Source organism: Microcebus murinus, chromosome 2 (assembly GCF_040939455.1).
Source record: "Microcebus murinus isolate Inina chromosome 2, M.murinus_Inina_mat1.0, whole genome shotgun sequence".
NCBI classification, from domain to species: domain Eukaryota; kingdom Metazoa; phylum Chordata; class Mammalia; order Primates; family Cheirogaleidae; genus Microcebus; species Microcebus murinus.
The window spans coordinates 124966341-124983368 of NC_134105.1; the positions used below are offsets into that span (position 1 = coordinate 124966341).

General features: G+C 38.0%; 1 protein-coding gene across 1 annotated transcript in view; it reads left to right on the forward strand.

Annotated features, from left to right (window-relative positions):
* AXDND1 (axonemal dynein light chain domain containing 1) overlaps window positions 1-17028 on the forward strand; it is a 158827-nt gene that overhangs the window by 109154 nt on the left and 32645 nt on the right. Inside the window, exons 19-20 of the mRNA XM_012772571.3 lie at window positions 13342-13541; window positions 14717-14813. Coding sequence (XP_012628025.2) covers window positions 13342-13541; window positions 14717-14813 — 297 coding nt within the window. The remainder of the gene's footprint in view (window positions 1-13341; window positions 13542-14716; window positions 14814-17028) is intronic.

Genomic DNA, 17028 nt, shown 5'->3' on the forward strand with positions numbered 1-17028 from the left:
TTAAGTACAGAAAGTTCCTGCCTCTGGAGTGGTGTTTTTGAGATGATCAGTAGTTTTTGAATTCTAATTATTATCTTTACCCTTTACTTTTAGTATGCTGAAATTTTTTCCTCAGTGAAATTAATCTTGGATGTGACCATTTTAAAGATTTATGTCAGATTATGTTTCTTGCATCCCTTCAGCCAATAAGGGCAGAAACATGTTACTAACAGGAAAGAGAAGATGCCACAATACTATTGGTCTATAATTACCGGAATGAATAGAATTATTCCACAATTCTGAAGAGTTGAACTTGTGGACTTATTAACCAGCACAACGTGAAATAATAATTTCCATAGGATGTCTTAGTTTACTTCATTTACTCCCACTTCCTATTCTTATTTATAATCTAAATTTACACGGGAATCTATTATTATAGGTAAACTTAACGTGCAAATATTTTATCTTACAAAATTGCTAACATGAATTTGATTCATTTTAATATTTCTTAAATTAGAAATTTGAAAGGCAGAGACATCATGTTATATGGGAATATTACTAATGAAACATTACATTATATTACAGTTCTATTAGCATATTATAAACATACAGTTACCAAGAGTTGAGGAGTAATTATATTAAGGCTAGAAGTACAGATCCAAGGGATCCCAAAGCTTGGGAGAAATTCTTATGACAACCAATATGAAGAAGAAAAAGCATAGCAGAATGCCTGTCACATAGTGGGACTCAATAGATGTTTGTTGAATGAAATTAGGAAGAACATTCCAGCATTGTTGGTGTCTCATGGTGCTACTACATTAACCTTTTTTTTGGCAAAATACCATCAGGAATTTATCTCCATGGAATCATATAGTTAATTTTTGGTATTAATTTATAGTTAATCATATTTTATAATTAATTTATTATAATTATTTATAAATTATATAATTATATAATTTATAATTAATCATATAGTTAATTTTTGGAATTTAATTTTTATGATATAGGATTATTTAGAAAGTACCTTTATAATACCTCTATTTTAAGAGTCTCATGCTCTACCGACTGAGCTAGCCGGGCAATTTTAATACTGAATTATTATGGTATAATTAATCTGTATAGAAAGCTTGCAAGATTGTTAACTCTTACAGGAACTATGTGTATCCATATTTACTGGTATAAGTATTTTAAAATGGAAAAGTTTGTCTTTTTTCCATCTACCATTTATTTTCCTTTCTGATTTATTTTCTTACCTCTAGTTATTGTTGTTTTTCTTTTGTCCCCTTACTCATTTGTACTAGATGGCTGTATCAAACAGTAGTCTCTAAATATTGTTTATCCAAGTACCACTCTCCCCTAAGATCTTTGAGCAAGTCATTTCCAACTTACTATTTATAGTTTACATGCAAGAATTACTCTATTGACATATTTTTTAATTTTTTTATTACCTCATATTATGGGGGTACATATATTGTTACAGTTACATATCTTGCCTCTGTCCCCCCTCCCCACCCCACCATGCCAGAGCTTCTAGTGTGCCCAGCCTCCAGGTAGTGAGCACCACACTGCACCCACCATGTGAGTACATGCCCTTTCCCTCCTTCCCCCTTCCACCTGCCCACTTCCCGATTACAGATTTTGTTTTTTAGACATTTTGGTTACACTATGTATCTTTCTCTCTCCCTAAAAAGGGATAGAGGTAATCCCTTCCCACCCCACAATGCTCGCCACTTCCTTAAGATGTGGGTCTCCCCCATCAAATCCCTGTTGAACACTACCATTTTTTAAGCACCATAGTTTTAGTCAGTACCAGTTTGATGGCGAGTAGATGTGTAGCCCATTTTCCACATCTTGTGTCGTCTTGCTTTGTATTATGGGTTTAAGCTTAATCCTTATTTGGCCAACTAATATATATAGACCTTATTTGGCCTTATTTGGCCAATCCTTAATTGGCCAACTAATATATATAGAAAAAAATTAGCCGGGCATGGTGGCACATGCCTTTAGTCCCAGCTACTTGGGAGGCTGAGGCAGCAGGATTGCTTGAGCCCAGGAGTTTGAGGTTGCTGTGAGTTAGGCTGATGCCACGGCACTCACTCTAGCCTGGGTAACAAAGTGAGACTCTGTCTCAAAAAAAAAAAAAAAAAGAGTGTTCCTGTCTCTCCGCATCCTCGCCAGTATTTGTTGTTTTGGGATTTCTTGATACAGGCCATTCTCACTGGAGTTAGGTGGTATCTCATTGTGGTTTTGATTTACATTTCTCTAATGATTAGAGATGTTGAACTTTTTTTTATATGTTTGCAGGCCATTATTCTGTCTTCTTTGGAGAAGTTTCTGTTCATTTCCATTGCCCATTTCTTAATGGGGTTGTTTGATTTTTTCTTGTTTATTCTTTTAAGTTCTAGATAGATTCTTGTTATTAGACCTTTATCAGAAGTGTGAAGAGCGAATATTTTCTCCCACTCTGTGGGTTGTCTGTTTGCTCTAATGACCGTTTCCTTGGCAGTGCAGAAATTTTTTAATTTGATCAGATCCCATTTGTTTATTTTTGATGGGGCGGTGATTGCCTTGGGGTCTTCCTCATAAATTCTTTGCCTAGACCAATATCTGATAGGGTTTTCTCAACATCTTCTAGGATTCTTAAAGTTTCATGCCTTAGGTTTAGGTCTGTTATCCATCTTGAGTGAATTTTTGTGAGAAGTGAGAGGTTGGGATCCTGATTCACTCTTCTACATGTTTCTAACCAGTTTTCCCAGCACCACTTATTGAAGAGAGAACCTTTTCCCCATAGTATATTTTTGCCTGCTTTATCAAAGATTAGGTTACCGTATACAGATGGTTTCATCTCTGGTATCTCAGATCTATTCCAGATATCTATGCTTCTGTTCTTGGATATCTATGCTTCTGTTCTTGTGCCAGTACTAGGCAGATTTAACTATTATTGCTTTATAGTACAGCTTGAACTCAGGAAGACTGATTCACTCCCCCCCCCCCCAGTTTGTTCTTTTTACTTAAGATTCCTTTGGCTATACGTGGTTTTCTCTGGTTCCATACAAAGCAAAGAATTATTTTTTCTAGATCTGTAAACAATGCTGGTGGTATTTTGATGGGGATTGCATTGATTCTATAGATCACCTTAGGTAATATTGACATTTTAACAATATTGATTTTACCAATCCATGAACATGGTACATTTTTCCATCTGTTTAAATCATCTGCAGTTTCTTTTTTTAGTGTTTTGTAGTTCTCCTTGTATAATCTTTTGTATCTCTCGTTAAGTATACTCCTAGGTATTTAATTTTCTTTGGGGCTGTAGTAAAGGGTATTGCGTTTCTGATTTGAATTTCTGCTTGATGGTTCTTGGCATATATGAATACTTCTGATTTGTGTATATTGATTTTATTCCCTGGAACTTTACCGAATTCATTTATCAAATCTAGGAGTCTCTTGGATGAATCCATGGGGTTTTCTAGATATAATATATCATCCGGTTTGGAGAGGGAATGAATTTTTCCCCATTTAGGATGATATTAGCAGTTGGTTTGTCATAAATGGATTTGATAAATTTAAGGTATGGGCCATCTATGCCTATTTTGTTAAGAGCTTTTATCATAAAGGTATGTTGGACTTTGTCAAATGCTTTTTCTGCATGTATTGACAGAATCATATAGTCTTTGTTCTTGCTTTTATTTATAAAGTGAATTGCATTTATAGACTTGCGTATGTTGAACCAGCCTTCCATCCCAGTAAATCCCACTTGGTCATGGTGAATTATTTTTTTGATGTGCTGCTGAATTCTATTTGCTAAAATTTTATTTAGGATTTTTACATCTATATTCATGAGGGATATTGGTCTGTAATTTTCTTTTTTTGTTGTATCTTTTCCTGTCTTTGGTATCAAGGTGATATTGGCTTCGTAGAATGAGTTAGGAAGAATACCATCCTACTCAATGGTGTGGATTAGTTTCTGTAGTATAGGTATGATTTCATCTTTGTATGTTTGACAAAACTCTGAAGTGTAGCCATGTGGCCCAGGACTTTTCTGTTTAGGGAGGTTTTTAATTACTGCTTCAATTTCTGAGCTTGTGATTGGTCTGTTCAAGAACTCAGTTACCTCCTGGGTGAACTTAGGGAGGTTGTATCAGTCTAGGAATCTGTCTATTTCATCTTCATTCTGTAGTTTTTGGGCATATAGATTTCTATAGTAGTCAAACATAATGTTTTGTATTTCTGTGGAGTCTGTTGTGATCTCTCCTTTTTCTTTTCTTATTGAGTTTATTAGAGTCCTTTCCCTTTGAGTTCTTGTCAGCCTAGCCAGAGGGCTGTCAATTTTGTTGATCTTTTTGAAAAACCAGCTTCTGGTTTTTCCATATAATTCTTTTGCTTTCCATTTCATTTAGTTGAGCTTTGATATTAAATATCTCTTTCCTTCTGCTGGGATTGGAATTGGTTTGCTCTTCTTTTTCCAGTTCCTTGAGTCTATTCATTAGGTTGTCGGTGTCTACTCTTTCTGTTTTTTGGATGTGAGCATTTATTGCTATTAGTTTTCTTCTCAGATATGCTTTTGCTGTATCCCCCAGGTTTTGGTAAGATGTGGCTTCATTGTTGTTTTGTTCGAAGAAATTCTTGATTTCCTCCGAATTTGTTCCTTGACCCAATAGTTAGTCAACAGTAGGTTGTTTAGTTTCCATGACTTAGTGATGTGGTGTGTATTTCTGTTAGAATTGAACTCTAATTTTATACCACTATGGTCAGAGAAGACACATGGTATTATTTTTATTTTCTTGAATTTTTTGAGATCTGCTTTGTGGCCTAGTATGTGATCAGTTTTGGAGAAGGATCCATGGGCTGCTGAGAAGAATGTAAATTCAGCTTTATTTTGGTGGAATGTTCTGTATAGATCTGTCAGACTTTTTTGGTCAATAGCTTTATTTAAGTCCCTTATTTCTTTACTTAATTTCTGTTTGGAGGATCTCTCCAGTTCATTTAGTGGTGTGTTGAAGTCCCCTGCTATTATGGTAGTATTGTTTAAAGTGATATTTAGCTCAGACAAGGTTTGTTTTATGTAATTGGGTGCTCCTGTATTGGGTGCATAAATATTAAGAATTGTTAGATCTTCTTGTTGGATCTTCCCTTTCACCATTATAAAGTGGCCGTCTTTATCCTTTTTTACTTTTGCTAATTTAAATCTAATGTTGTCTGCGAATAATATAGCTATCCCTGCTTTCTTTTGACTTCCATTTGCCTGGATGATAGTTTTCCATCCCTTGATCTTCAGCTGGGTGGCATCTTTATGGTTTAGATGTGTTTCCAGTAGACAGCAAATCCTAGGCTTGTGGAATTTTATCCACCCTGCCAGCCTATGTCTCTTCAGAGGACAATTTAAGGCATTTACGTTTATTGAGAGGATTGAAATTGGAGTAAGATTTCTGTTCATATTGATGGGTGAAGTCCTGTTGCTTTGTTTTAGACCTTGAGCCATCATGAAGTTCAAGGTCTAGACTTTAATTCTTTGAGGACTTTATTTTGAGGAGTGTCTATTGCCCTGTTCACCGTGGAAGGCAGGTCTGAGAATTTCCTGTAGGGCTGGTCTGGTCTTTGCATATTCCTTCAGCGATTGCTTGTCTGAGAAGGATTTTATTTCGCCCTCATAGATGAAACTTAATTTTGCCAGATAAAGAATTTTAGGTTGGGGTTTGTTCTGTTTTAGAAGATTAAGGATAGACACCCACTCCCTCCTGGCTTGTAAGGTTTCAGATGAGAAGTCTGCTGTTAGTCTGATAGGCTTTCCTTTATTTGTTGTTTTCGCCTTGCTGTACAGAAGATTGCTTCTTTCACATTTACTTTGGTCAGCTTAATAACCACATGATGAGGCAATTGCCTATTCATGTTGTGTCTCCCAGGAGTTCTGTGCGCTTCTTGTATTTGGATATCCAGATTTCTAGCTAGGCCTGGCATATTTTCCTTCAGTATGCCGTAAAATAAGTTTTCCAACCCTTGTGAATGTTCCTCTTCCCCTTCTGGAATCCTGATCAATCTGAGATTCGACTTTTTTACATAATCCCACATTTCCTGTAAGCTTTGGTCTTGTCTCTTGTTTCTGTGTACCCTTTCTTCCTCTGATTTGTTTAGCATGTAGGTATAATCTTCAAGTTCTGAAATTCTTTCCTCAGCATGATCTATCCTGTTTTTGGGACTTTCCATTGTATTATGGAGTTCCTTGAATATTTCCTTCATTGCCAGAATTTCTGCTTGGTTTCTCTGAATTACTTCTATATCTTTGGAGAATTTTTCATTCATTTCCTGGATTGTTCTTGTGGTTTCTCTATGTTGGGATTGTACTTTCTCTTCAATTCCGTCGAGCTTTCTAACAACCCATATTTGGAATTCTTCCTCTGTTAGTTTAATCATATCATGTAAGTTGGTGTCAGTTGGTGGGGAATGAGTATTTTCTTTTGGAGGTGACTTTTCTCTCTGATCCTTCATGATTCCCGATGTCTTTCGCTGGTTTTTCCTCATCTGGATACTTTGTTGAGGACCAGAGGTGCTGGAACTCGATTATGAGCTGTGTTCTTGGGTTCCAAAGGAATGATCCTTGGAAGAGTTGTGGACTATGTGCTCTGGTCCTGTTTCATCTAAGAGGAGTTTGAGCCTGTTGGATTATCTTTGACCTAATGTCTTCACCTTCTGTCCACAGAGTTTAGTGGGTTTGGGTCCCTTGCTTAGACATCCAAGGGATCATTCACTCTAGTGAGATGGAGACCAGTTTCTACCACTAGGTTGAAGTGGGGGGTACTGTGGTAAGCACTGAGTTTACTCTTTCTTTTTTTCTTTGTGGTTTGTGGGAAGGAGTCAGTTATCAATGTATCCCAAGATCTTTGTATTGCGCTCTAAGTCTCTAAATAGGATATACAGGTATCTCAGTGTTAAACGAATGTTTTGCCACTCCCAAGGGTTCCTTGAGTCCTCAGGAATAGCAGCCTCCATCACTACTCCGCCTTGCTATGATAGGCTCTGCTCTCTGAGCACAGATCGCAAATAGCTAAATGCAGCAAGAAACCACCCAGGTTCTAACTTGCGAGATAGCCGCCGAACAAAACACTGCTCTCACCTTTCCACCCTTTTAAATTCAGCTTCCGAGGCCACCTGCCAGGTTAGGGCAGAAGGTAAGACTGAGCTCACTACCAGGGCAGGCCTCCGCAGCGTTTCCAATCTATGGGGTGGTGGTGGTGTGCTTTGGTGGCACTGACACCGCAGGTTCCCTGTTCGGCAGAAGACTGGGCTGGGTTTGGCAGGCTGGCTTCAAACGACCACTGCACTCCCTAATTCCCCCGCTCGCAGGGACCCAGTGGTTTATGTGTGGGGAACTGCCCTCTGTCTACCAAGCACCAGTCAAAGCTTCAATGGTATCCAAAGGCCAAGCCTCCTTTAAGGTAGAATCCCCACTTCCTGGACCTGAAAGCATCCTGAGGTGGAAGGCCCAATTCAGCACTCGTTTCTGGGGTGCGGGGAGGCGGCCGCTGAGTTCAGCACCTGTAGGTTCAGCTCCTGCGCCTGCTTCAGCAGAGTGCTGGGAGCTCAAAAAGTTGCCTTCTCCAGAAGCTGTTTCAGATCAGCCTGTTTGGGGTGGAGGGGACGCCTGAGCCCGCTTCCAGCGCAGCCCTCCACAGCGTTTCCAAGCTACGGAACTGCGCGGCGGAGCCAGAAGTGGCTGCTGGGTTCGGACCCTTTTCCACCCGCTACTGCTTCAGCGGAGGGCTGGGAGCTCAGCAAGTTGCCTTCTCCAGAAGCCTGAACAGTTCAGCCAGTGTAGGGTAGAGGGGGTGCCAGAGAAATGCTTCCAGCGTGGCCCCCGCAGCGTCTCCAAGCTATGGGGCAGCACAGTGGTGCTGGGACGCGGCTGCAGGTTCGGACCCTACCCCTCCTGCTACTGCTTCAGTGGAGCTCTGGGAGTTCAAAAAGATGCCTTCTCCAGAATCTGAAACAGTTCAGTTGGCCTAGGGTAGTGGGGATGCCTGAAAATCGCCTCCAGCGCGGCCCTCCAGGACTTCTCAAAGCTGCAGGGCGAGCTGCTGGGTTCAGACCTTTTCCCCACCCACTACCGCTTCAGCAGAGCGCTGGGAACTCAAAAGGCTGCCTTCTCCAAATGGCGAGCAGTTCGGCTGGCCTGGGGTAGAGGGGATGCCCAGAAAAACGGCTTCAGCGTGGCCTTCCGTGTCTCCAAGCCGCCGGGTGGGCGGCTGCTGGGTTTGGACTGTTTCCCCACCTAGTACCGCTTCAGCGGAGCGCTGGGAACTCAAGGAGCTGCCTTCTCCAGAAGCGCGAACAGTTCGGCTGGCCTAGAGTAGTGGGGATGCCGGAAAGACACCTCCAGCGCCGCCCTCCACGGCGTCACCAAGCCGCGGGGCAGCGGGGCTGGGAAGCGGCCGCTGGGTTCAGACCCTTCCCGCACCCTTCCTGCTTCAGCGGGGCGCTGCGGAGAATTCAAAATGCTGCCTGCTCCAGACTCCCTGCACACCGCTCGTCTGCCACGCCCGGCCCCCACCACCGTAGGCAGTGCCCTCCTGCGTGGCCGGGGTGGGCAGGGCAGGGACGTCTCCCTGTGGGGGAAGGGTGCTCCCTCCCCACTCTACTTCCGACTCCCCGGGTTTAGTGGAAGAATTTCAGTTCACCTTTGATTGTTGTCCACAATTTCCATATCCCGGTGTCTCTCTTCAGTCTTGGGAAGCTGACCCAGAGCAGGTGCAGATGGCTTGTGTGGTTGCCTGTCCTCTTCACCCCTCACCCTGAGAGCCGCGAGCCAAGAGGTCAGCCCTGTTCCGCCATTTTTCACAATCTCCTCTACTGACATATTTTGTACATTATAAAACATATGCAAAATGTCAAACAATAAAATAAACAGATTTTAAAATAATTTTTAGTAATGATTCAAAAAACTAATGTGATTGAATAAGCTTCATAATTTTTTATAATCACAGGTTAATATTTAGTGATAAAGCTATTAGATCTGCTTCTAAGTTCTGTTTAATACTTGTTTTTAATGACTGTTATTGCTGTTATTAAAATCCATGTAACAAAGAAATATGAATCCGAATTGAACAATTGGCTGTATTTATTGAGTGATAATACTCATTTTTCAATTCTATCAGTCAATTATGCAAAAGTATTTTAATTGACGAGTAAAATTTCTTATATATCATAATGTCAATCAGTTGTTTTTGCAAACATTAGACAGTAGAGCATTTCTGTATTTTAACAAAGTATTTTCAGACCATTGAAATACTTTATTTATAAGATTTTAAAACAGTTTATAAATTTACTTCCAGATTTTTGAGTATATACATTTGAGATTTTATTTTTTTAAGTTTTGCATATAATCTTTATTGTTTCAGAATTTTTCGCCAGTCATGTCAAATTTCAGTTATGGTTTAAATATAGTGAACTTTGTATTCCAATCAAAATATTTATAGCTTCTAATTCTAGAGGAAATAGATTTGAAGTAGAAATAATATATTCATAGAAATTACATTAAAACCATCTATATTTGAAAAACACTATTTTAGGCAATAAGAATAAATGTAACATCAATTAAATAACAGCAGTTAAACTAAAAAGAAATAAATCAAAATTACTCCTAAAGAGAGAAAACACAGATGTCCTGCTGTGTTTGGGGTTGTCCAGCGGTCCTCTGTAAACCTGGATCAAACCTACAGGTGACCTGGATCCCTGAGCCCTCATGGCTTACCTGTCCTCCTTTCTCAGGGACCTGATGTCATGATCCAGGGGATTCCCTGGTACTCTTGGGTCTCTGCCTAGGGCTACATGTGGAACAGCAGGAGCCACTTGCAGAAAGCTAGAATTTAAACTTTGCTTCAGCCAGTTTTTGCCTATTGTGACCATCTTCTTTTCTTTTGCTCATTGAGCTTTCTCTCAGTCAACAGAGCTGCCACCCTACTTTCTTGTGCTTTTCCCCCTCATGATTGATAGATAATTCATCTTCGAAGGAAGGAAGTGGTTCTTTCTATCCTCTTCCAGTAGGGTCACACTTCTGATGCATATGGCTGGTTTTTTTTTTTTTTTTTTTTTTTTTTGAGACAGAGTCTCACTTTGTTGCCCGGGCTAGAGTGAGTGCCGTGGCGTCAGCCTAGCTCACAGCAACCTCAAACTCCTGGGCTCGAGTGATCCTTCTGCCTCAGCCTCCCGGGTAGCTGGGACTACAGGCATGCGCCACCATGCCCGGCTAATTTTTTATATATATATCAGTTGGCCAATTAATTTCTTTCTATTTATAGTAGAGACGGGGTCTCGCTCAGGCTGGTTTTGAACTCCTGACCTTGAGCAATCCGCCCGCCTCGGCCTCCCAAGAGCTAGGATTACAGGCGTGAGCCACAGCGCCCGGCCTATATGGCTGGTTTTCATGTACTTTGGGAAGTTTCTTCTCTATTTCCAAGTGGTGGTAAACTCCCTCTTCAATTGATTATCTGCAAAGTTACCTTATGTTCTTTTAAAAAAATTTTTTAATTTTTCTTTTAATTTCATGATATTATGGGAGTACAAATGTTTGGTCACATAAATTACTTTTGTACCGTTTGATTTTTAAAAGGTGAACTGTGTATCATTTTCAGCCACAAACTCACACCAAGATGGAAATATTACCAACTATCCATTTTCAAAATGATCTCTCCATAGCATAAGTTTCTTTTACTCATTGTTAAACTTCACTTATATTTTGAAGGGACAAATTAAGTATGCTTTTTTATTCTTTTTAATATCAGCTAAAAAATGACTAAGTAGCCACTTGTCGTCCCTGAAAAGATTAGTAAATTTGGAACAAGTCTTTTCATATGTGAACTAAAAATCCTAAAGTCCTCTGCTAACTGAATGGACCCTTCTTGGCCAAGGGGACCCCAGAAATACCTTAAAACTGAGTTCCCAGCCTTGACAGGGATGGGAAAGATAAATAATTACATGCATATCAGTTCCCTTAATAAATATTCATGACTACTCCTACAGCTTATTGAATATGTATATTTGACCCCTGGCTCAATATAAAATCTTGTTCCTTTTGTTCTTTGAAGCACGTGTGCCTGGGGCTCTGCTTCCCAGCCTGTTGGAATGGCCACCCAACAGGCTGCTACCCTTTATATGAAAAATAAAGCTCTCCTTTTTCCAAAGTATAAACCTTGTTGATTAATTTTTTTTAAGTTAACACATAAAAGAAAAGCACTTAATTCATCTTAAAATTCCTTTTAAGAATTTTATATCAGAATCAAGTAAATCTCTCTTTTAGTATAAAAATTATCATACTTTCCAACTCATTAAAAATGATTGTATATCCTTGTGAAAATAAAAGATATTCTTGTGTTCAATTTGATTTTAATTTTAAATTTACATATGATTTTTTGCATAACCTTGATTTTTTTTAAGTCACCCAGACTCTCCTGAACATGACCTTGACTCTATCATTGAAACTCTCTAATATAATTTTGAAATGAAGATAATAGCATCTATTTGTGTTTATTTCATAGGGGTAGTTCAAGGATTGGTTAATATTTTATTTAAGCAAAAATGAGTTATTTTAATGACAGTATAATCTAGGCTATTGCCATATGAAAGAATAGTTAGGATTTTATTAACTTTCATTGAGAAGCAGTAAGAGCATAGCTAGTGGAATGTGCTGGGGAGGTCTCTTTGATTTGTGAAAAAGACTTGTCTTTTTCCTCAGGAAAACATTGTCGTTTTTTCCAGATATGTTAATTCAGATGTAAAACACATTAATCAACATTGCTTTAGCCATTGACAACTTTTCCTTTCAAATTAAGAGGCAAGAAGTTTGGGTGTTTTATTTTTATTCATTCATTAAACAAACATTTATTGATATTAAGCCTTTGCTCCCTGCTATGTATGGTATTGAGGGGTAAAATGATAGCTCATTCCTTAAAGAGACACACAAGCTAATTGAGGATACAGATTTCCAAATGATTATAATAGAGGTATTTATAAAGCACTAACAAAACAAGAGAAAGGAAGCAAATTAAAGCCAATGGAAATTAAAAAGTCTTCTCAGAGTAGATAATGTTTAAGCATAGAGAAATACTTAGGAACTGACCAAACAGAGAAAAGGGCATTTAAAGAGTATAGTGTGTCTGATGTTTGCATTTTATAAGGTTTTCTGCATTTTATTTCTGGGACCAAGAGTCAGCAAATGTTATAATGCAGAGGTTTCCAAACCTTCTCTGTTCATGGTGCCCTTTGGGTTCTAGTATTTTCATACTCCTACACCAAAAGAAATACCTCACAGTTAAGTTCATCAAGTAAATAAGTTCAAACAACTTGCTAAATATTTAATGTCCTAACAATTTAATAACTGTTTAGAAAAGTAATACACATATATTGAAAGAAAAATACTTTAATTCTCATTTAATCAAAATAAAAATGAAATGCATGTGCTTGTTGGGCATCGTACAGCTTCTCCAACCGTGGAATCAGATCGAACACTACCATCTTCATTTCCTGTTCCATGTTACTTTCATGGAGTACTTGTCTGTATCATACAACCACCATGCAAGCCAGCTTCAAAAAAGATACATCATCGAAAGTGAAAATTGTGGGCCGGGCGCGGTGGCTCACGCCTGTAATCCTAGCTCTCTGAGAGGCCGAGGCGGGTGGATTGCTCAAGGTCAGGAGTTCGAAACCAGCCTGAGCAAGAGTGAGACCCCGTCTCTACTATAAATAGAAAGAAATTAATTGGCCAACTAATATATATAGAAAAAATTAGCCGGGCATGGTGGCGCATGCCTGTAGTCCCAGCTACTCGGGAGGCTGAGGCAGCAGGATTGCTTGAGCCCAGGAGTTTGAGGTTGCTGTGAGCTAGGCTGACGCCACGGCACTCACTCTAGCCTGGGCAACAAAGCGAGACTCTGTCTCAAAAAAAAAAAAAAATAAATAAAAAAAATAAAAAAAAAAAAAAAAGAAAGTGAAAATTGTGAACTATGTTAAGTTCATGCTGTGTCTGGCAGATGTCACATATCAGTGTTATTTTCCTCAATTTAAGATCCCATGATATCCTCGTGAGTTTGCTGTTCAGCCCTGGAATGCCTTGGCACACAATTTGGGAACTGCACCTTTGATGGTTAATACCCTTAGCCAATCTAAAGAAGAGGGATTAGTTTAATGTGGTATGGTGAGCAAAAGAAAATAAGGCCACACTAGCAGAGTAGTGATGATTTGATTTCATTAAGAATTATAGTGCTATTGCAAGTTGGGCACAGGTATGGTCATTTCTATTTTTAAATTTGGTGTGGCTTTTATTGTTTGATTTATTTAAAATTGGTCATTTGTATTATAATCATTTTGTAACAGATAGATGAGTTGCATATATCTATGATCCAGTGGATGGTGAATCTGCTGATTGTGATGATACCTGACTTTACTGATGAAGACACTCTTCCAAAGTCAGAGGAGGAAAGCGCTGAGAAACATGACATAGGAGTTGCACAGTTAGAATTAGATGCAATTGCACTGACAAAAAAGCTGGCCCAATACTCCAGCTATTTGAGCAGGTGAAACTCCGGTTATTTTATTGCTTCCCCTTTGAAGATTAAATGTGACATAAAGCAGAGAAAAGAAAAGCAGTGTAGTAGCAGCAATAAGGGTTATTTTAAAACCTTGAAAGAAATACTAGTTGAATTTTTCAACTAGCTGCAACACTATAGTCAGTTAGAATATGAGATTTTGGTGTTCTCCCAATGGCCTTAGAATTCTTTTGAAAATAGTGTTAACATAGGCAAGATGGGAAGTATATGTATATGGGATGAGAATTAGTTAAAAAAAACTTCACTTTCTAAATAAGATGAAACATCCTGTGCTTTTGCACATACTTGAGGGGCATTTAAGAAGCAGCTTCTAGTTTCCTGTATAATTACACACAAAGCTGAATGTATACTTTTATGTGCTTCACTAAATATGCAAAACATCTCTCTCTCTCTCTCTTTTTTTTTTTTTGAGACAGTCTCGCTTTGTTGCCCAGGCTAGAGTGAGTGCCGTGGCGTCAGCCTAGCTCACAGCAACCTCAAACTTCTGGGCTCAAGCAATCCTGCTGCCTCAGCCTCCCGAGTAGCTGGGACTACAGGCATGTGGCACCATGCCTGGCTCATTTTTTCTATATATATTAGTTGGGCAATTAATTTCTTTCTATTTTTATAGTAGAGACGGGTCTCGCCCTTGCTCAGGCTGGTTTTGAACTCCTGACCTGAAGCAATCCACCTGCCTCAGCCTCCCAGAGTCCTAGGATTACAGGCATAAGCCACTGCACCCGGCCAAAAACATCTCTTTTAAAAAATGAAAAAAACCCTTATATCTGAAAAGCTAGAAAATTCCACTGAATAAAGATGAGGTCTAAAAAATTATAATCTATTAACTAAGATACATAGTCACTATGATTACTTTAAATTTGGGAAGTAGCTTTTACAATCTAGACATTTTCCCCTTCATTTCAATTTAATGTTACCAATGGTCAAGAGTGAGAGAGATGGAGGGGTGAAACAGGAAGGGGGAGAAATTGATAAAGGGACAAATTATTTTTCTTGGTTAGGCAGTAGCTGAATCATTATGGTAAACTTCGACTGTGGATTTTTGGATTTTAAACACTTAGAATGAGGAGCCAACAATAAGCAGGTCATGCTGAGTGTGTGTATGCTTTGCAAAACAATTTTAATTTTTATTATTTCTTCTGCAGTTGTTGCAAAGGGCTGGTAACAACAATGGCTCTGAATAAAGCATTTCACTCAGAAAAAGGTGCTGCTAAGGAGCTTCACGAACTAGATAGGATGAAGGTAATAATTCTGTCTTCCCCTTAATTTTGTTTTATTTGTTTTAGCAGATTTTTTAGGTTTAATAGATATAAAACAAACTGTACATATTTAATGTGTATAATGTTATAAGTTCTAAAATACGTATATACTTATAAAAATAATCACTTCAATAAAAATATAAAACATAGCCAGCGTACCCAAAATATTCTTGTAATTCTCTGTATTCTCTCCTTCTAGCCTCCTCTTCCTGTCCCCAGGCAATGTCTGATCTACTTTCTAATACAAAGATTATTTTTCATTTTTTTGAATTTATATAAATGGAATTATATAGAATATACTCTTATTTTGTCTGACTTCTTTGACTAAACATAATCACTTTGAGATTCACACATATTGTTACTTTTATCAAAAGTTTATGCTTTTTAGTTCTGAGTATTATTTCATTGTAGAGACATATATATAATTTATTTATATATTCTCTATTAATGGGCATTTAAATTGTTTCTTGTTTTTGATCATTACAAAGCTTCCATGGATATTCATGTACACATTTTTAAATGGACAAATCCTTTCATTTCTTTTTAGTTAATATTAGGAATGGAATGGCTGAGTCATATGGAATGTGTGTGTTTAACTTTGAAAGAAACTGGCAAACTATCTTCCAAAGTGGTTAATTGGTATAAAAATCCAGTCAGATAGAAGGAATAAGTTCTAATATTTTAGAGTACAGTAGGGAAATTATAGTTAACTATAATTGATTGTATATTTCAAAATAGCTAGAAGAGAATTGTAATGTTCCCAACACAAAGATATTGAGGTGATGAATATCTCCATTACTCTGATTTGATCATTACCCTTTGTACATGCATCAGAATATCACATATACACCCCAAAATATGTACAGCTATGATATATCAATATTTTAAAAAGTCGTTAAATGATTTTTACACTACTGCTAGCAGTGTATGAGGTTCCAGTTGCTTCATATCATCACTGACACTTTGATATAGTCTTTTTAATTTTAGACTTTCTAAAAAGTGGGTATTCATATGTCATTTTGGTTTTAACTTTACACTTCTTTAATGAACAATGATGTTGAACCTCTTTTATGTGCTTATTTGTCATCCATATATCTTCTCTGGTGAAATATCTGTTCAAATCCAAATCTTTGGCTTATTTATTGTTTATTTTGTTATATTGAGTTTTGAAAGCTTTTTGTGTGTTCTGGATACCAAGTCTTTTATCAGATATGTGATTTTCTCTCAGTCTGTGATTTGTCTTTTCTTCTCTTAATAGTGTCTTTCAAACAGGGAAGTTCTTAATTTTGATGAAGTTCAATCTTTCTTTTTTTAACATCACAAAGGTTTTCTCCTATGTTTTCTTCTAGAAGTTTTATAGTTTTAGGTTTATAATCAAGTCTTTGACCCATTTTGAGCTAACTTTTTAAATATATGGTGCCAAGTATGGATTGAAGTTCATTTTTTGGCATTTGGATATCCAATTGTTTTAGGACAATTTGTTGAAAAGATAGTCCTTTCTCTATTGAGATGCCTTTGCATCTTTGTCTTAGTTCATTTTGTGTTGCTATAAAGGAATACCTGAGGCAGGGTAATTTATAAAGAAAATAGGTTTATTTGGCTCACGGTTCTACAAGCTGTACTAGAAGCATGGCATCCTCATCTGCTTCTTGTGAGCTCTTCAAGCTGCTTCCCCTCATGGCAGATGGCAAAGCAGAGCCAGCATGTGCAGAGATCATACTGTGAGAAAAGAAGCAAGGGGTGGGAGATGCAAGACTTTTTAAAAAATAATTATCTCTTATGGAAATGAACAAGAACTCAATCATTACCGCAAGGATGGCACCAAACCATTCATGAGGGATCTGTCCCCATGACCCAAACATTTCCCATTAGGCCCCTCCTCCAACACTGAGGGTCAAATTTCAACATGAGATTTGGAGGGGTCAAATAAAGCAAACCACAGCAATTTTTGTTGAAAATCTGTTGACCATATATGTGTGGGTATTATTCTGGACATTTTATTGTGTTCTATTGATGTATCTGTCAACATTATCACCATTACCAAACTCTCTTAATTACTGTAGTTTTGTAATAAGTTTTGAAATCAAGTAGCATAAATCCTTTAAATTTGTTCTTTGTCAAAATCAAGTTATTCTAGGTCCTTTGTTTTCCATATGAATTTTATTATCAGCTTATAAATTTCTCCAGAAAAGCCTGCT